General features: G+C 48.8%; 1 protein-coding gene across 19 annotated transcripts in view; it reads right to left on the reverse strand.

The window, feature by feature from the left end:
* Window positions 1–20,461, reverse strand: part of LOC111845609 (plectin-like) — a 127,992-nt gene that overhangs the window by 58,019 nt on the left and 49,512 nt on the right. For 4 of the 19 annotated variants that reach the window (XM_023815200.2, XM_023815184.2, XM_023815191.2 and 1 more), the window contains exon 1: window positions 6,169–8,871. The exons of 10 other annotated variants lie outside the window; for them this stretch is intronic. In XM_023815200.2, coding sequence (XP_023670968.2) covers window positions 6,169–8,584 — 2,416 coding nt within the window. In that variant the 5' untranslated portion in view covers window positions 8,585–8,871. Of the gene's footprint in view, window positions 1–938; window positions 1,245–6,168; window positions 8,872–16,748; window positions 16,830–20,461 lie in introns of those variants that run through there. 5 more of the 19 variants (XM_072716913.1, XM_072716911.1, XM_072716907.1 and 2 more) reach the window with 4 other exon arrangements.

Raw genomic sequence — 20,461 nt, forward strand, 5'->3', positions numbered from 1 at the left:
CCTCGTTCTCGCCGTACGGCGCCACACACGCGTTAGACGAGCTCACTGTGAACACCCGGCTATTCCTGCTAGCGATGGATGCTTTCTCGTTGTGAGCTCATGTTTTCTTTCCCAGAAACAGAACATGCAGCCAGTCGGGCTGGCGAGGCTGGCTGATAGCAATCCCTTTGACAGCACCACATCAAAACCGCAGAATAGCACCGGTGCCAGCGTGGCTCACGGTTTGTCAGCTTCTAGCCCAATCAAAGGGTCGATACTTACTATTGACAACAACAACAACAGTAATACTACTAATGATACTACTATGCATTACAATCGAGAACTGGCGTTCCACCCGGGGCGTAAAAACTGCGTCACTCCCTATGCTGCCTGGGACAGACTCCAGGTCCCCATGTGACGCTGACCAAGATAAGTGGTTAGAAGATAGAGGGATTAAAATTAAGGGCATGTGCCAGTTTGCATGTCCATCAAAAAGACTATGATCATCAATAAATATTGAAATATATATTGTCCATGCATCCATTTTCTATAACACATTTATCCAGGTGTGTCAATCTCTCGCCATGCATCTACAGAACAGAGCCAGCATCTCCGCAGGGCATTACATCGAGGAAGAAGAGGATAAAGGCAGCTTGTGTTTCACCACAAATCAAAGATCACTCTTGCCCATGCGAATGTCCGGCGTACAGAGGATGGTGACTGTCACGAAAGCATCGAATAAAGACACTGGAAAAAAACACATGTCACGGCAATAAAACGTAATTTAAGCCGGGCATAGTGTGGACATGTTTAAAAATGGAAAAGAATCCGGCCCGGCTCGCTGGAAAGGTCGCACTCAGCCACCACGTCTGTCCGCCCCACCCCCTCTTCGCGGCAAACGGCACGGCCCGACTTGGGGTACCCGCGGGAACGGCCGACAGACATGCGTGGACACCTACCAGGTAGGATCTTCATCTAGATGGAGGGCTCAGGGCGACGAGCGCAGGACGGGCAGTCGGGATGAGGACGGGCAGCTCTTTGCTCAGCCTCTACTTCGTGTTGTTTGCCTTCTTAACTTTGACAGCCCATACCTCCTGTCTGAGTACGTCAGCCTCCCCAGAAGGCTAACAACTAGCTTTGGGTGAGGGGTTGGAGTGGCAAGGGGGGGGGGGAGGCGGGGGACGGCAGGGTATTAGAGTTTAAGTGGATATAAATATCAAAAGGGGAGCTGGTCATGCGACCGCACTTAGAAGCTGATGAAAGTAGCGAAGCAGTCGGGATTCTGAAGCCCGGAGAACCCGACCAGACCATTTAAAACGTAGGGGGCGGACCTGAGAGATGTGTGAGCTCACGTCACGGGACTGGGACACAACTGTGTGGCATCGTGCTTCTGCATGGGGAAAAAACTGCAACCTGACTCCCATGCGGTGGGGGGGCACCACTTGGTAAATGTCCATCACCGTTTGGCAGATGTAGCTTAAACCAGCCTCGACCAACCCTGTGTTTACATGTCACTTTTTAATCAAAGTACCCCGCGGCACGCACCCTTCATACACACCGATCCTCGGGGAGGATGACGGCCGGATGTCTCCTGCTATTTAAAGCCGCCATTGGCTCTTCCACATTTGTATCAAGTTGTCAACATTGCTCATAATTACGATGAAGTTCCCAGAACAAGCACTGCATGAAGGGGTGGTGGAGGGGGGAATCTTGTGCAGGTACAACATGGAAAACACCAGGCCTGTTACGGAATTCAGCAGGTAGCAGGAGACCCCAGGCTGACCCAGAACTTCCTGTCAGGCATGACAAAGCTCAGCTACACTGGAACTGGAGTAGGAGCCGCAGTCATACCCTCATCCATGTCAACAGTAACACCCATTGTTAACTCTGCCAAAAAAACAGACCCCTGAATGAAACTGATTTAAAAAAAACATGAAGAAGATAAAACAGGGTAAGAGGCAGATCATGTGAAACTGATTCAAAGCAAAGTTTTCCACAGTGGAAAAACCCCCATCCCCAGGCGGTCTGTGACACAGAGGCCAGGAATCCCACGCCTGAGTGAATAAACGTTGGGGAGGCTGGCAGGAGCCCCCAGACCGCATCACCATGCTCCTTTGTTGGCTCTGGGACCCCAACGTCGTCATAATTTAACCTAAATATAACATGCTGCAGCACTATAGGCAAGGGACAGTATATCACATGTGGCTTTTAAACCTGTTTCTATGGACGCCATACAATTCACTGAGTAAATATACTAAATAGTATTCTAAAATAAGCTGCAGCCTAAGACCTTGTTATGGGAATTTATCAAAGGGAATTCCATTAAACCAAGGGTTGTAATGTAGGGGGAAAGCTAAAGCTTAATTATGGTCCTGTGTGATTACATGCTTCCTAGAAAAAGCCCTCAAGAAAAAGCAGCACAGAATCTGTGCTCAAACCCCTGCACAGAGAGCAAGGGAGATGGCCCACCTTAAAGACAGGGCCGTGGAATGTGGGCAGGGGGGGGCAGGGCATTGACTCTGGGGCAACATTCCACTGGTACGGTAATTATCCCCCTACGGAGTGAGGAATGGGGCTCCTGGGAAAACCAGAAAGGTCATGGGCGAGAAACAAAGGTGATTGGTGGGAGGCAGAGCACATGACAGGCCGGCTGCCCCAGCAGCGATGCCTCAGGAAGACTCTCTGCCTGGGCGCTACATTCAACTCACACAAAGGGCACCACGGTACCATGGTTTTGGTACGGTACTGGTCGAGTACCAGTACCGAAAGTTCCAGTACCTAAAGTGTCAAACCAACTGAGTTTCTTTGTCGATTGGTTATGCAAATAGCTTGCATCTGAAGCACAATACAGCCGCTGTCTTGAAAAACATGCAAACTCAAAAATCAACAATAAACAAAGCAAAAATATATATATTTAAAGAAATAATAATGGATGCATGGACACATGGAGAGACCCAAGCTAAAAATTGCGATCTAGTCAAAAGACCAGATACAACAAAATCAGGATGACATGACAAGAAACTAAATGTTTTGTATGATATAGCTACTGGGACAACATTGTACTGGAAATTTTTTGAAAATCACACTGTGATTTTGTTGTAATAAATATTGTAGTGTTTATAACGCTAAAAAGGAGTTTAAAAATTTCTCCTAAACCCATCTAGGAGTTATTTTAACATCAAGGATGAAAATGATCGTCTCAGAGAATGCAAAAGCAGCGGAGGTAAACCTCATGTGATGTTCAAAATCAAATTCAGTACAGAATGCCCCGCCTCACGTTGTGAAGTCATTCGGCGCCGGTACCGGTTTTTTACGCCGGTACCGTAGTACAAGCAGGTCGGCTTGCAGTGGGGGGCCAAGAGATATGGGGCCCACATGCTTTCCTCTGCCTATAATCACCACAGAAGTCCTTCTTTCCTTCCCTCTCTTTCTCCTCTTACTTTTTCCATTCTAATTAAAGGGCTTTGGGGTACCTGTTTCGGAAAGGGTGCTCTATAAAAACAAACTGAATTTAATTGAATGATCCTTAGGACAGCTAGCTGGTAGTGATGCTATCCCACAAGTCCCACTGGGATAATTCATCTGAGCACCGCGTGATTTGAAAGAACTCCTGGAATCTGATGCGGACCGTCTCACACTCCCTAAATTATATTAGCAGCTGTAAATAAAGTCCACTGTGCTATAAGTTTCCTTCCAGCCAGCCAGCTGGAGGTGAGGCACCGTGAAGAAGGTGACCCCTCAGAGGGCCACGTCTCCTGGCAATCCCAAAACTATACTTTCTCACTGTGCTGCACTTTTTTCTGCATCGCTACAATGTTTCCCCTGTTATAAAGCAGGTGTGACACTGTGGTTCTCGGTCCTGACAAACAACCCGCAAGAAACTTTGTGACTGGTAGCCAAACTTTTACTCGGCTTATCATTTTTGTGTTTGCATAATTTCAGTGATTCAGTTTTAAGCCAATATTGCCCACTCAGTGTCTTTAATAAGTCAGCCCTGTCTGCAGGACTCCTGAGATTAAATTATACAGCCTCTTCTCCCGGTCAGGCGTCAGCCACTAAACGATGTTCCGGCTTCACCATACGGCCGCAGACAAACCTTGTGTTTGCAGATTTGCTGTCTTGCTCAACTCCGTTAGTAGGTTTATGGCAGGGAGGGGACAAACACACACTAATGTTAGCACACACACCTGGTGGGGAATTTTCTTTTTAAAGGTCAGATTCAGATCCACCTCTCAGATTTCATCCAGAGGAGACTCGTAAGCCAGACTCAATCCCCTTTACCTAAAAAGAATGGAATGAAAATGGCAAAATGTTCTTTTTTTAACGTTTTGTATGAAAATGCGTAACGGTATTACAACTGGTTTCAGGGTAACTGACAACCCTCACAACCCTAATATGAACACCTAGTTTATTGTCTTGTTTACACATTTTGGTAAGTGAGCTGGTGAATGTATACTGTGCATATTTTTTTTTTTCCCAGGTGTGTCAAATTTCAAACCATCAGATAAAAATAAAAGGTGAAATAAGAGGTGAAATCTGGGAGTGTTTAATGACCTGCATGGTTACTTGCTCAGAGAGCGAACAACACCAGAACCTCTCCAGCAGGTGGCAGTAGAGAGTTTTCTACCTCCTGGGTTGTGAATTCCTGGGCGTGATCTGAACACATGGCTTGCATTAGGTCTGTGACTTTTTAATGGTGCCCCTGCAGACACCCGCTGCACCTCTGTTTACATGATGATCATTTGATAAGGCCGTAAGAGGGACCAAGACAACCTCAAGAACAAAATCTTATTATAAAACGGAAAATGTGTCTTCTATGCACAATACAAAATGGTAAAAGTATTACCAATAGGCAATTATAATTCTGTTACAGCTTTGTGTTCTGATTAAAATTCAGGTCCACCGGTCTGTGGCACAGTGGATACAATGTTCAATGATGCACTGAGTTAAGTTAGGCGTGAAAAACAACTGCAGTCATCTGAAAAATGTTATGAAGTTTTTTGGAATGCCGTTATCAGATCAGAGCCGAGCGTGTGCTCAGAATGCAAGCTTGGCAGGCCACAGACAAGGAGGGGTGGGAGGGGGGCGTCGTCTGATACATGAGGTGTGTCATGCGAGATCCTGATGGAGGTCATCGTTTCACACAGACACCAACACCTGCTTCACATGTACCAGGGACACTGGCTGCAGCTCTCCTCAGGGTCCCACCTCCCTCCCCCGCTGTGCTATTTCAGACCACAGAGGATTGGGTTCTGAGCATATGCAAAAAAAAAAAAAAAAAACTACAGGCACAAATTTGTGAACCAAATGGACAGGGAATCTCACTCTCACAAGTACAGTCTTCTGAAAGATTTAAAAAGCTAGAGGGGAGGAATAAACTAAAACACTACCTCAATTAAATATAACTTACTGTCAAGAAAGACTGTTTTAGGGTGAGCATTTCTGAAAGACTTGTGGTTTCAAACAATCCTGGGTTTCTGTTACGCAATATGGGTGAGATGAGACACGCACAGCTCTCCAGCGCTTCTGACGGGAGTGCGCAGTCTGACAGCTCACCCCTACAGAGGGCAGAGAGCCTCACATTTATAAGACCTCACTGGAGGCAAGCCAGAAGCCGTGGAACTGAAATTCGCTGGCTCCATCCCGTGACTCCCGTGGACAGCGGAAAGTACAGGCGTGCAGTGTCGTAAATGCCTGCAGCATGCGTTAACGGTGAAGGAACTGTTCCACGCCCAGCCTAGAACTTGGGGCTGTGCCTGCAGATGTGTTGCTACAATGTACGAGTGTAACAGGAACAAGCAGGCTAATGGCTAACGATTCTTTCTCAAAACGGCCATAACTAAAAACACATTAAAAAGAATAATTGTGGCAAGAATTCCTAATTCCCCAGTGTCTTTACAACATCCCGGTAAACACAAACTTATTTGTATTTGCAAGCTTGCTAAATGTTCATATAAGAAAAAGCTTAAAGTAATTTTCCTCCTCAAGCCAAAACATCAGGAACAGACTAGAACACTTCAAATTCCATTGCAAGTAATTCTTGCCAGAAACAAGCACACTATTCATGCTGCCACTATAGCTGGGTTCACCTTGAACCTCCCACAAACACAGAGAGAAACCTTAGCAACGGCTGTGACATCACAAACGTGGGACAGGAAGACGGAAAGCCTAGTGGAGATATTCTCTAACCTTCCACAAAGTTGGGCCAGGTCTTCTCCTCCACGTCGTCTACCCACACGTCAGGTCTGTGGTCCAAGTTGCCCTTGGGGGCGTCGGCCCGCAGGACGGTGACGGACCCTGTGTCGTGTTCTGCAGCACCTCCGGAGGCATTGGCTGCCTGAGTTCCTGGCGACCCAACGTGCTTCACCTCCTCAATTACCTCCTCCACAACCACAATCTTCTTCTTCATGGCTGCCTCGCCGAGGGACGTGGGCTCTGTAGTCTGGGCGTCCCTCTCGACCAGGGGCTGCTTGTGCTCCTCAGTCACAGGGCTGTGCTGCGCCTGCGTGCTAATCCGATACGCTGCCTGTGTCGCTCCAGAGCTGCTGTCAGCGCTTGTTGCCTCTGACGCTGTTCCTCGTGGATTTGTAGCTGGAGAAGTTTTTGGGACCTCCTGCTTGGGTTTTTCAGCATGCAGCCTTGCAGGCTCCGCCTTCCCTTTGTCTGCTGGGGCAGAGAGATCAGCTCGCACAGCTGCAGCTGCGTTCTGCTTTGCAGCGCTGCTCTCTGACTTTGCCTGCCGAGCGTCTCTGCTCGCACTCTCTGGATGGGGAACATCCTCCCCCGCTGCAGAAGGGGTTTGCGCTGCCACTCCATCTTCGGCTCTGGGTGACGGAGGGGCCTCCCTCGACCCTGCTGTTTGCTGCTTACTAGCTTTGATAACTTTAGCCCTGTCTGGTGGGACAGTTTCCACCATCCTCGACAGCAGTGCTTCTTGCACTGGAGTATCGCTTAGGTTAGGCTTCAGAACCCCCATATCCACTGTCACTGCCTCCATCTTCTGCACTGTATCCTTCCTGGCCGTCTTGGGAATAGCGACTTCAGTGGGAAGAGCGTTCCCAGCAGGAACAGCAGCCTTAACGGGAACGTCGGCCTGATCCTTCAGGGCCGCTGGTGGCTTTGATTTAGGGGTATCGTCACCCAGAGAAGGGGTCACGGTCTCCTCGGTCGATTTCACCTCAGAGGCCTTTTCTGACTTTTTCTTCTTCTTCGACTTGCGAGAGGGCAGCACCGTTGCTGTCGAGGATGGGGGCACTAGCTCACCAGTGGCACTTCCTTCAGATAAAGTTGTGCCCACCTTTGTGATGGCTAACTCCTCAACCTGCACAGATTCTTTGGTTCGGGTGGTCTCCAAAGTGGGTTGGGCATCCTGCCGTTGCGCTTTCTCTAAGGCCATCTGCGGTGCGTCCTTGGCATGGCCTGGTGTTTTCATAACCTCATGTGTCACTTTTGTGACCAAGGCCATGTCACGCACCTCGTCTGTCATATTTTCAGCAGGGACAGGAAGGGTACCCGCAGGAAGTGCCGACTTGGCCGTGACACTGTCACCCGGCATTTTTGGTGAGGCTGCTCCGGCATTCTGGTCCTTCACCATACTAACCACCTTAGGAGCCAAAGATTCCTTCCTTGGTGACTGAATGGCAGCTTTACTGGCTATAGGTTCAGAAGGTGGACTTGAGCTTGTGGAGATGTTCCCAGCGACGGCCTTCACAAGATCCTCTTCGACCACCTTGTTAACCACGGGGGCTTTTGCTGTACACATCGTCACTGCAGCTTCCATTGGTCTGATAGTCACCGTTTCCACCAGTGTTGATGGGAGCGTCGGTTTGGGTGCAGCATCTCTCCTGGGTGCCAATTTTGGGCTCTGCTGGTCCATAGCAGTGACCCTCTCCCTAGAAGATACTGCTGCAGAAGACTTTGTGGCCTTGGCATCAGGCAGAATCATCTTGCTCATGGAGACTCTATTCACCTGACTCTTCTCCATTGCGCTCTCTTCTTTGAGAGACACTTGTCTATCCTTTGAGAAGGGCTGGTTCTGGCTCCCAAAATCCCAGGATGCACCGGGCTTCCTGGGCTCAACAGCCAGGGGATGGCCTCGGGACCGAGCCACCCCCTCAGTTCTCAGAGCCCCCTCCTCCGTGGCCACCGCCCTCTTGTGCCGGTAGGCCTGCCGCTCAGCCAGCATCTCTTGGCCCTCAGCACGAGTCTGGGGGGCAGGTTTAGTGACGTAGGAGGTGGGTCCCTCCAAGGTCTGGACCCGTGCCGTCCTACGTGTCACCTCTAAGGGGGCCACCTGCCGACGCACCCTCTGCAGGGAGGCAGGCACGATCTCAGGGGGCAACCGCAGGTAGTCACGCAGGTATGCGATCCCCTCGTTTGTCAGGTACCAGTAGTAGTGTCTCCAAGCAAAGGTCTCCTTCACGTAGCCCCGGGACTTAAGTGAGCCCATAGCCCGAATTACCTGCAGGTTGGTGATGTGCCCCTGCAGCTCCGGGTGCCTGCTTTCCGGAGACTTGTCCTTCTTGGCCACCATGACACCATCGCGAAACAGGAGCTCGTAAATCTTTTTCAGGTCCTCCAGCGGCATTAACATCCCAGCTACCATGGTGATCCCCGCTGCTTCTCCTACTCTGCGCCGAATTAAACAGCTACGCCCACTACAAGAGCTGGATGACCTCACTGCCTACAAAACCGGCCCTACAGCAGGACCAGCTGCCACGTGCTCTCCGGTTAGTTAAACAAAGTAAAACAAAAAACAAAGAGAAAATGCTGTCACCTCTATTCGCATTAATCTCACGTTCCTGGTCCCTGTGGTTTTCAGAGATTGGCAGACAATTTTTCCATAGACAAAGAGAAAACTGTCTGTTTGAGACAGAAATCAGTCCTCAGTCAGTCCAGCCTGGAAGTGAGCAGGCTCTGGTCTACAGCGGCAGCAGTGACACACAGCCCAGCACACAGCCCCGCCCACCCTCTCTCTCAGTCGCGGAAGAGACGGCATGGAAAAAGAACTCAAGATGGGAGGGGGGGCGGTGAATGAATGGACGAGCGGCAGAGCGAGAGAGCGAGTGAGACACCTCTGCACGTGTGGCTAAACCACAGTGAAGCTGAAAAAGATCAGCAATGGCTACATGTTGTTAAAGGTGAGGCAGGCCCAACTGAGATATTGGGGGAAAGAATAGGGGCTGGACCCTGAGAAAGCGGCGTAAGCCTTTAGCTTACCTGCTCTGCCTCCAGTGCATTACTACTCTTACTCAGCTTCTAAAAAGGCATTCTGACTAAAAATACCTCACACGCCTGTGCAGTACCACCCAGCAGCACATGGACGCTGTGCTGAAGAAATTCATACTGCTTGTTCTGAAGCGTAAGAGCTGGGAAGACTTCTGGACCTTCCGGAAAACACGCTGTTCAGATGGCTGCATGTGATTCTGCATTTTACATCCCATCACACAACAATCACTGGACAGAAAGTACACAAGGGGGTCACCTAGAAACGCCAAGCTGGGCAATCAGAGGCAGGGTAGCCCACGCCCAGTACAGTTTACACTCTTCATATCAGGTGACATCAGTCCTCGGCAAACCTGCCTTAAAATAATGTGGAGAGCGGCAGTGGGCCGGCCAGGAATGCAGTGCCAGACCTGACACTCGCGCCTCTTGTATTTTTGGCTTCACCTTTGGCAGTTCTCAAATTTCCCCCCGGAGGCTTGGTGGACAAAGGGTTTGGGAGCCCCAAAACGGGAGGGCTGGTTGGACATCATTCCTGCGGAGGTGAACGGGCGACTTTCACTCGACAGTGATGTGCTCCTGGCTTCCTTGAAAGTCAGGAAGTACAGTGTGTTACTGAGTCTGCCTGCTGGGCCCCAACATTCACCTTCCATCTTTGAATATTCTCTACATTTACATAAATGTTTTAAAATAAACAAATGATCCAGACTGATCCATTTTCCACATAAAATGAGAGTTAAGACATTTCTTAAGGTGATTTTCGGTGAATTGGCAGCCAACTAATGGAGCAGAGGTACAATTAATCCATACAGACTTAATAATAAAACAAGAGTCATACAACTCAGTTTAATGTGCCTCAGTGTCAGTATTCCAACAGTGAGGTTATGGATATAAAACTCATTAAATGACGCAAGAGTCTGTAAGCACCACTGTCCTGTACTAAATATGGACAAACGCTCTTTAAACCCCACATCTCCTTAGAAGAAAAATAACTGCAAGCCCCCAGCTATATAAAGTCGTGCCTTATATCTGTCAGCATTCCCTGGGTGGTTTCATGTTTCCCTCTCACAGATTGTGTGACTTTTCCTCTATACATCTGTCACTTTGTGTGCGTGTGGGCATGCATGTGCGCGATATGGCCGATCGGCATGGTGACACACTGACAAGTCGCAGTGAATGGCTCACGGTCCAAAAGTGTTGCCTCACAGAACCACATGGCCCTTCAGAGCACCATGAGAAGATTAACACAGGAGAAGCACAGCACCTTCAAATCACCCTCCCTGCACAGTCAAGCAAAGACAGTGTCATACAACCACTACAGTACAGTCAAAGACCTACTGGGTCACACAACCACTACAGTACAGTCAAAGACCTACTGGGTCACACAATCACTACAGTACAGTCAAAGACCTACTGGGTCACACAATCACTGCAGTACAGTCAAAGACCTACTGGGTCACACAACCACTACAGTACAGTCAAAGACCTACTGGGTCACACAATCACTGCAGTACAGTCAAAGACCTACTTTGTCACACAATCACTACAGTACAGTCAAAGACCTACATAACCTATGGGCACCCAGAGAGAGCTTTCCAAAGGTTTTATTAGTAAAATCTTCATATGGCAACAAAGAACACATTCAAATATCACAGGGTCATATATTTCACAACAGTCAGCTGACTGCGATCATACAGGCACAACCCAAGTCACAACCATAATATAAATGACAATATTAATGTACTAATATTAGTATAAGCTAATGTCAGATCTTAGCCACAAAAAAACCTTCCAGAAGGATAGATATGCATATTTATCCCTTAAGTACTATGCCTCATACTGCCGGCAGTCTGCCATGCTGCTGAGGTATACAGCTCATGAACCTGGCTATGCACAGCCTCACATTTCACTGCAATATATTTTTTTTCGCTGCTCCAAGGTACTAGGCTAACAGCCAGGTCTAAATGGCAAGCCCAGGATGGCAATGCAAGAACCTGCTAGCAGACCGAGGGCCTGACCCCAGCTGAGAGCAGAAGGCAGCTTAATAATAAAGTAAGAAGGCTTTCTGGGCTGCATCTAAGGAATCTCTCTCTCTTTTTTAATATCAGGCACCTGTACTACTACTATTCTTTTCCGGCATTTGTCAAAGCTATTTGGTAACTGTCCAACTCTAATGGTTAATATATTTGGCACCCAAAGCCTAAGCCTAAGACACTCCTGACAATTGTTCAAGTCGAAACGGAATTACCAATGCATTTCCTGGATGGATAGTTATCTATTTTGCTTCAACACAAACTCCTGGATGGGCGGGGTTGTGTAATGGAGCTATTTGTCATTCTGGCATGGTTCTGCAAGCCACAACTAGAACCTACAGAGTTAGCAAGAGCAGAACATAGCGTTGAGGTTAGCATCAACATGTGACGAAACACATGTCGTAAAAGCAACTGCTCTTACATCCTTTAAGGACTTTTCCTTATGGTAAAATACCAAATCGTATAGCTTGAGAAAACCCACAGCTATCTTATGACCTAAAGCCTTGGGTCAGTATAGAGGGAACCATGGTGAAAGCAGACCTGCCCCAGCAGAGTTGCAGCTGGTCACAGTGGTCACCACAACCTGCCCATTAGCTCAAAATAAATGAGAAGGTACCAAGGACACTAAACCCACAGTAACTGATCAGGCAGCAGCCAGCTCTCCTCCGCATGCTGAAGTCTGTCACTGACACCTACCCGGGTGCTGCTTGCAGGGCAGCAAACAACGCAGGTTCCTCCCTTTATCTTCCAGCCCAGGTATTTACATAGGGAGACCAACAGAAGAAACACAGCAGGTTAAAAAGTATCCAGCAAGCAAACAAACAAGGCGATAATAAGAGGAAACAGTAGGCAGGTCCATGGCGCCTATCAGCCAGCGGCCGCGGGCTGAGCCACAATGCAGGTCCATGGCGCCTGTCAGCCAGCGGCCGCGGGCTGAGCCACAATGCAGGTCCATGGCGCCTGTCAGCCAGCGGCCGCGGGCTGAGCCACAATGCAGGTCCATGGCGCCTATCAGCCAGCGGCCGCGGGCTGAGCCACAATGCAGGTCCATGGCGCCTATCAACCAGCGGCCGCGGGCTGAGCCACAATGCAGGTCCATGGCGCCTATCAGCCAGCGGCCGCGGGCTGAGCCACAATGCAGGTCCATGGCGCCTATCAACCAGCGGCCGCGGGCTGAGCCACAATGCAGGTCCATGGCGCCTATCAGCCAGCGGGCGCGGGCTGAGCCACAATGCAGGTCCATGGCGCCTATCAGCCAGCGGCCGCGGGCTGAGCCACAATGCAGGTCCATGGCGCCTATCAGCCAGCGGGCGCGGGCTGAGCCACAATGCAGGTCCATGGCGCCTATCAGCCAGCGGCCGCGGGCTGAGCCACAATGCACCCTCGTTATGAGCCACAATGTGCCCACGTTACGGGCCACGAGTCGCGTTCCTGGCACAGATGTTTTGCATAAGTACCGGCGTACTGGAAATGTGGAATAAATATGTTCCTGAACAGGGCCTCCAGAACTGACTTTGCCTTCAACAGTAGAACAACCGCTGGCATGGGTCCTCCAGCACGCCGGAGCGATCCAGCTCGCTCCTAATCAAAACAAGACACACCGCCATCGAGATGACATAAGTGCGTTGGGCATTAATTATGTGGGAAGCGTCAGTGACAATGCCGGGCTTTCAGGACCTGCCTTTAAAGCACGGTGGGTTACGTCCTCTTTGTTAGCACAGGGGGAAACAGAAATGAAAGGCTCCACACTACGGGTATTGTTTACTCTTGGGTCAGGACACACAGAAGTGTTGACGTACAGACGGGCCGCTGTTGTAAAACAGCACAGTGTTTTCTTGACGCTGTTATGCCCGACTGAGGGCTTGGAAGCTCTCCAGACCAAACTCTTTAGCATGAGGCATTTTAAAGAATATTTAAAAATTCAAGGACATTTTCCCACATAAATCCCAGAGCATTTGAGCTGCCCAGTCCTCCTAATGTTTAGGAAAGGCACTTTAGAATTGTTTTTTCTCTTGAAGCCCACAGACGATTGGAACTGCCCAGGTCTCCCCCTCAGGCCAATGTCGGACTTGTATCTTTACTGCAGATCATGTAAGATCCTGCAGCACAGCTGTAGCAGAACCTGCTGGAGGACACATGAGAAGGTCATTCGTGACACAAAGAGGTTGCTCAAACCTCACCCATGGCAATCTGATGATGCTTATGCCACGCCCCAGGAGAACTGATGACCATAAACCAGTGTTTCGCAATCCGGTTCTCAGAGACCCCCAAACAGTCCACGTTCTTGCTGCCTCCCAGCTCCCTGCCACGTTTTTGCCCCAAGGACCAGGTTGCCATAAATGAAGGCAGAGAGAAGAGTCACAGGACTCGAGCCCTCAGACTGCATTACAAAATACTCACCACAAGAAGTCTGTGATTGTAGCTAAGCTATTGCAATAGCACAAGACTTAACAGTTCACACAGAGGAACCTGAGTTTTAATAACTGAAGTTAATAAGCAACTGAACAAATTAGATGACTCACAAAAGTGGCAATGAGTAAAAACACGACGATTTACCCCAAAATCAACTAGCCAAGCCTTATTTTCGCTTGCTGACATGAAGAGCTATCGTGTTTCCCTTTTCATTCACCGATAGGCAGGCACGGCCTGACACTTTGGCTTTAAAATAGCATTCAAACAAGATTGGGCGTGGCAGGCTGTTCAGACAAAATACGGTTTACATATATTGTCGTTGGTGTCTGCATACGGTGTCTGCCGTATAAGGTGGCCATAACACAAAGATCCACAGGATACACAGACTGACAGAGTATGTACTCATGGAGACACTAAGTAACCCAAGACGGGAACTGTGAATAACTACATCCAGGAATGAGAGACTGTAAGTGACTATATACGGGTACTGTAACTACATGTGGGGATTCTGAGTACCTGCAAACTGAGACAGAGTGGCTCCACAGACATAGTGAGTACTTACATAACTTAACAATTAACTTAACAAATGGACAGTGTGTAACTACATAGGGGCACTGTGAGTCCTTACACAGAGATAGTGAGTACCCATGCATAAGGAATACAGTCACTTTAACACGGTATTCCCTGAAAGCTGAGCTCTCCAGCTGTCAGGTCCGGGAAAACGCTGACTCAGAGAGGTGCTCTTATCACTGTGCACCCGGAAAGCCCCAGCCCCAGGGGGTTCCCAACCGTGGGGGGGCTTGGTTACTCCCTGGCACCTGTTCTCACGCTGGGGGAGGAAGTCACATGACAACCACGCCTTCCTCCAGCCTTGGACTGTTCCTTCAAAGGGTCTGAAAGTCAAATTATTTAAAGGAAGTTTTAATTTCAGAGGGTTTATTTCAGAAACTCCGAAATAACTATGTTAAACTCAGAAGGCAAAGGCTATAAACTGTAAACACCCCCAGAACTAAATTTAAAAAATAGTTTCTAAGGCAGAATCATTTAGAAAGGATTAACATTACAATAATGTACATAATTAATGCTTTCCATTTATTAAAGCAATAAGGCAGATTTAAAAGCAGTTATATGGTAAATTATCCATCCATCCATTGTACAAACTGCTTATCCTACTGGGTCATGGGGGAGAACATGTGACCCATGCGGAGACTTGAACCCAGGTCCCAGAGGTGTGAGGCAACAGTGCTAACCACTGCACCACCATGCCGCCCCTATGGTAAATTATATGTAGTTATATGAGTCATTATAGGTTAAATTGTCTCTCACATTATCAGCTCCTTAAAGCAGGCCAGCCGCATTGGCACAGACGCCTGGTGTCTTTTCGACACACATTGTGAAAGCTGGGCTACGCCTTTTCCCTGGAATTACGGACGGCGAGGCCCGAGCTCCCGTGGGTGTTCGCACAAGCCGGCAGATCCCAGGCTCTTCAGCTACCATTTTGGCGGAGTGGCCCTGGGGACCGGCGGCAGACAGGAAATTCTACGGCGGCAGTTACGCAATAAGGGAGCGGCGGACTGAAGGCTTCGGGCACTGAGCCGCACCACAGCCAGCAGCCCCACTTTGGGTGGGCACCCCCCCCCTTACTCCCAGGCACCAGGCTGTGACTCACACAGGAGTCTCCGATTAGAGAAGCCATCCTGCAGATCCCCCCAAAGGGGCCCCTCCCTGTCTTTGTGTGTGTATTGCTCAGTATATACTAAACATGACACTAAATGTGTATGACAGCAAAATTCCAGAAATGCGTCCCAGGAAAGCCGCTAACCCCACAGCATCCTCACATGAAGGCACAGAGTAAGCCAGAACAGCCTGAATGTCGGGGGGGGGGGGCTGTGCTTGTGTGTGTGTGTGTGGGGGGGGGCTGTACAGAGCGTGCTGACTGTGTGCGTGTGCAGAACAAACCCAGGGGTGCGTCATTAAGACAGAGCCGACACCAAAACTGGCCTGCAGGCAGCAAACATACAGACAGGCAACTTGAAGGTCTTAAGAAATTAAAAAATATAACAGTCACTCACAAGTATGGGTCACAAAATTGTCAACTCAGTTAATGCGGCGAGGAAGTCAAAGCCCATTTGCTGTTAGCCTCACTGTCTGGGCCTAATCCCTGTTTTAAACCTCCTCCCAGTCATGCCTGTGCTGGCCTGCTCTATGTAACCTACCACTCAGGGGCTCTGGCGGCTCCCCCTGCAGGTGGTGGGTGGGATTTCACCAGACCACAGTGCAGCCTGGACAGGGAAAGCAGGAATCACGGAATCAGAAGATTCCAGAATCACAGTAGCTTTACAATACTCAATAAATCTCTTTCCTCCAGTTCAAACTGCAAATCTTTACTGAGAATGTTAACTACTTCACCCATCACCAGGTTCCGGAAGATTCCAGAAGGAAAATTAAGCTCTTGATTTATGGGAAACTGTGTGTCATAAACCTCCGCAGGCAGGATCAGGGCAGGCACAGTACATGCTGACATGAACACTGACTGACGCAGGCTTCGGAGGGCCCTTCCACGACACTGCCCCCAGAGAAAAGCCAACATCTTGTGAAAGATTTTTGATACACTTGTGTTCACAATCTCTGAGCCACGAACAACCTGAGAAAAAGAGCTCATTTGCGGTCAGAGGGCATTCGATGCAGCCTTCCATTCCATCCAGAGGGAGCGGTATATCTGCACAACCCCAGCCAAGCTGGCAACCCAGCTGAAAAGTCAGAACTTCAGCTCCACTGAATTCAATTAGTAATTACTGCCTTGAAGTAGAAGGAATCTGCTTCCAATCTGACTTTCCGTGACAAATCCCACTTTCAGGGCTGATATTGCAGAGACTGTGGTTTTTATTTCCTTCCCACAGAGAGGAAATGCAGGTATATAAAAGGTATGATTCCATGACAGATCCAAGCTAAAGTCTCACCAAGCAACAGAGCCTCCTATTCTCACATCAGCACATGTTTCTTAATCGGCAGATCCAATCCCAAACGGGGGGGGGGGTGGTTTCCCCGCCGCTGACTGCCCAGGTTTCCTTGGCCGGTCGAGGATGAGCGGGGGGCACCTACCTTTCCTGCTGCTGCGCCAGAAACGGTCTCCGAGGAGGTCGCCCACAGCCCCTGCACCTGACATCACTGCGGCTTCTTGCGGGTCTCTGCAGCAAGCTGTGTGACCACGAAAATCCTGCACCACTGATTGCCAAGGGGGCCCGCCTCCTGTCCCCCACCCGCAAGGATGAATGGGTCACCCCCCCCCCACCATCATCTGTAAGCCATTGGGCAGAAAAGGAGGAGGGCAGACACAAAACAAGGGCCCCTCTTTATCTGGGGCCGGCAAACGCGCAGCATCATCGAACCCCATAAATCCCAAAGCAAATCACCCTTCTGCTTCCCCCCACCCCCCGACCCACCATGTGTCCCCCCCCAGCTACAGCAACACCAGTTTGAGAATGCACACAAGGCGCCTTGTCTAGGACATACATTCACCATCGTGACAATTTATGGTAGTCAAGCATTGCCATGGAGCGGGAGAAAGAGACGGTGACAACGAGAGTGGGGACAAAAGACACGGAAAATGGTGGCTCCGGTCCCAAGCAGCACCATCGACTCCCTCTGAACATAATGTGCTCCTAGATGTCCCTCCCAGTCCTGCTTTTAATGTGGCATTCTTAGTCTAAGTTAATGAAGTGAGATTTACACCACACTAAACTCCCTCCAAGTCATTAAAAAGCTCCTCTGTGCTCTGACATTTGGAACACTGAGCCCAGTCTGCTCCCTTGAGAATCGTAGCAAGAGAACAGCCACTTACTCCCACACATCAACACTACAACATGGTAAAAGGGTGGGGCAGGACGGGGGGGGGGGGGCTGGGTGAGAAAATTCACAAATCTGCATCGGTGTGAAATCCATTATTTTTTATGTAAGCTAAGGAACAGCTTGTGTTGTATTTCAAGACTGGAGATTCACTGAGGCAGCTTGATGCATTAGCTGTGTTCCTCTGGCCATCTAACTGAAACACCACCTGCCCCCGCATTTCTTCCTCATAATCTTCTCCCTACGGGCTGTTGGGCCACAGCCACACCATCCAGGTTACCGATGACCGTGCAGGGCAGGTGAAGGGCGACATCTGCAGCCAGAAATCCACGCGCATCCAGCCGACGACCAGCGGAGCGAGGAGAGGGACGTCAAGGCGAGGGCCAGCTGGCAGGCAGGACAGAAATATCACTGCGAAGCTTTTTTGGGAACCGACCATGATGCAGAAACACTGGCCTGAGTCAATCTTACAAGGAGGATTAGTGTCCAAGATTTTCATTTGGCATTGTCAGACTAAAGAAATAACTTGGTTTGGTGATCAGTGTTAACAACAACGAAATGTGTCCTCTGCATTTAACCCATATGTGACATTGTGACATGGCAGGGGGCAGCTAATTCAGCGCCCGGGGAGCAGTGCTGGGGGGCGGTACCTCATGTAGGATATCTCAGTGGCATTTTGCTGGTCAGGAATTCAAACCAGCAGTCTTTCAATTCCAAGGGCGCTTCCCTAAACGTTAAGCCACCGCTGCCCACAACAATTAACGCAATAATAATAATAATTTCAACACAACAATAATAATTTCAACACAACAATAATAATTTCAACACAACTTCCCGATTTTCCAGTTTTATTCACAAGAACTCACCAGCCAGAGCACCTCTGACCGGTAAGACGAGTTATTCTCCATTCATTTTTACTTCCTTTAATTACAAGATATTATTAATCTTTCACGCACGGTCTAACTGCTATTGTGGTTTGACCATTCCTTTAATGAACACATTTGACTATTTAAAAGTCTAAATTCCAGCGAAGTGAAATATTTACATTGCTATTCATATCCTCATACTTCTGGATCAGAACAAACACTGGAGATGGAGTCTGTCACATGGAGCAGCAGAGCTGCGGAGCAGAGACTCCTGAGCTGTTCTTCATCACAGCACGGACATCCCCCCGCCACTGGCTCAGAATGACGTGTGGGCAGGTGCAGTGCATTGTGGGCATGGAGGTGGAATTATGAGTAAAGGGAAAGCAAGTTTCCAGTGGTCTTCACAGGCACGAGCCCCATTCAGCCTCAGAGTACACTGCCGTAGCCCTGTTCATATTTACGGAAGGAGTGAGATGTTCAGGGCATTTTTCAAAAGTACAATAAGCCTTTTAGTTACGTGACTCCCACTTGAACAACCACGACACCGATGGTCCTGCCTGGCGACTGACATCCGGTGAGCCTGACAGAGAGGGCTTATCTCACACATGTTTTTGCAATGTGGAAAATAAACGCTCACAGTACTCGGATTAGATTAAAAGCTGATGACTAATGTACGCATATCTACAGAAGCCCTTTGATCCCATCTGTCATATGAAAATGAGGCACCAAAAAGTAAACGGATGAAGACGCCCGGGCACACAGGAAAAAACAAACAACCTGCACGGCTCACGCAGAACAGTTGCAGATATATGGTTAAGTTACATGCTATACTAAGAAAAGGACATTCAGTTAAGGTTCTATTATTACTATGTAGCTGGCGGTATCCAGTAACATATATGATAGAACATAATATGAGAAGACTGGCAGAAAGTAGTAAAATAGTAAAATGATGGTAAAATTATTTGTCTGTTCAATAGACTTGACTGATGTTGGACTTCCATACTAAAGACACAGCTTTACATTAAGAGGTATAGGTTCGTTAGGATTGTCCACTGTGCCCCTAATGGGTTATAACCAGATTGCACTGCATTCCGTGCCAGTGAGACATAGGCAAATACGAAGGCCTGAAGGCAAACGGCCACAGGCCTGCCACTCTGGCTGACACGTAAGGTGGCCCCGCCCACTCCTGCCTAATCTGAAGAGCGGATGGGGTATCTGCAGGGTTACTGCAGAGTAAGATCTGCACGGGGAGGCCCCAAGTGGCAATAGACAGAAAATAAAAGTATCACGAGAAAAGAAAGCAGAGCAGAAACTCCATAGTCTGACACTCAGACCCACAGAGCCGGTGACTCAGCGGTAAAGCCCCAGATGGGTGTGGCCATGTGGATCCGGCAGTTTCCCTGGCAACATGACTCACCCACTGAAATTAGGCCCTGACCAGCCGAGGGCTGCGGTCAGAGCTTTGACTGTTGCCCCTGGCAACAGTGCCCAAACACAACTAGGACTGAAAGAAGGCTATACCCAGATGATAAGTATTTCCTGTGCATACAGTTCAGCTTGTGAAAAATCTAACAAACCCGAAATAATGTGGTAGTCAGAAGAAATGAGTTAGGCAAAAGGTGCTCTTTGCACACTTCCATCTGGTTCAAATGTTTCAACTATATGCTTTTTGTTGGCAAAAACATTGAATAAGATAGAGTTTGGCAGCCAGGCAGAATAGGTTTGGTTTGGTTTAGTTTAGTTTAGTTTTTCTTCAAGGTTGGGACTATAAAGAGATTCGTTTTTCAGGGAAACTTCAGATGTCATTGCTCTCAGTTATTTTGTGGGCCTTCCCTGTTGTGTGAACTGAATCAGTCAGAATGGAATCTGCGCCCATATGTAACTGACTGTTCCGGAGCTTTCAGCTGGCTCTATCCACCACAAGGGGTCTCCTTTCTCAGAATGAGGGACATATCAAGCAGCAGAGCATACAGACCAATGGGGTGTGTCCACACTAGGGCTGCCGCGATTAGTCGGCGTAATCGATGATGTCGACGCTGAAAATGCGTCAACATCAATATTTTAAATCGATGCGTCGTTTTTTATTTTTATTTTAATGAAATT

Source organism: Paramormyrops kingsleyae, chromosome 9 (genome assembly GCF_048594095.1).
Source record: "Paramormyrops kingsleyae isolate MSU_618 chromosome 9, PKINGS_0.4, whole genome shotgun sequence".
Lineage (NCBI taxonomy): Eukaryota > Metazoa > Chordata > Actinopteri > Osteoglossiformes > Mormyridae > Paramormyrops > Paramormyrops kingsleyae.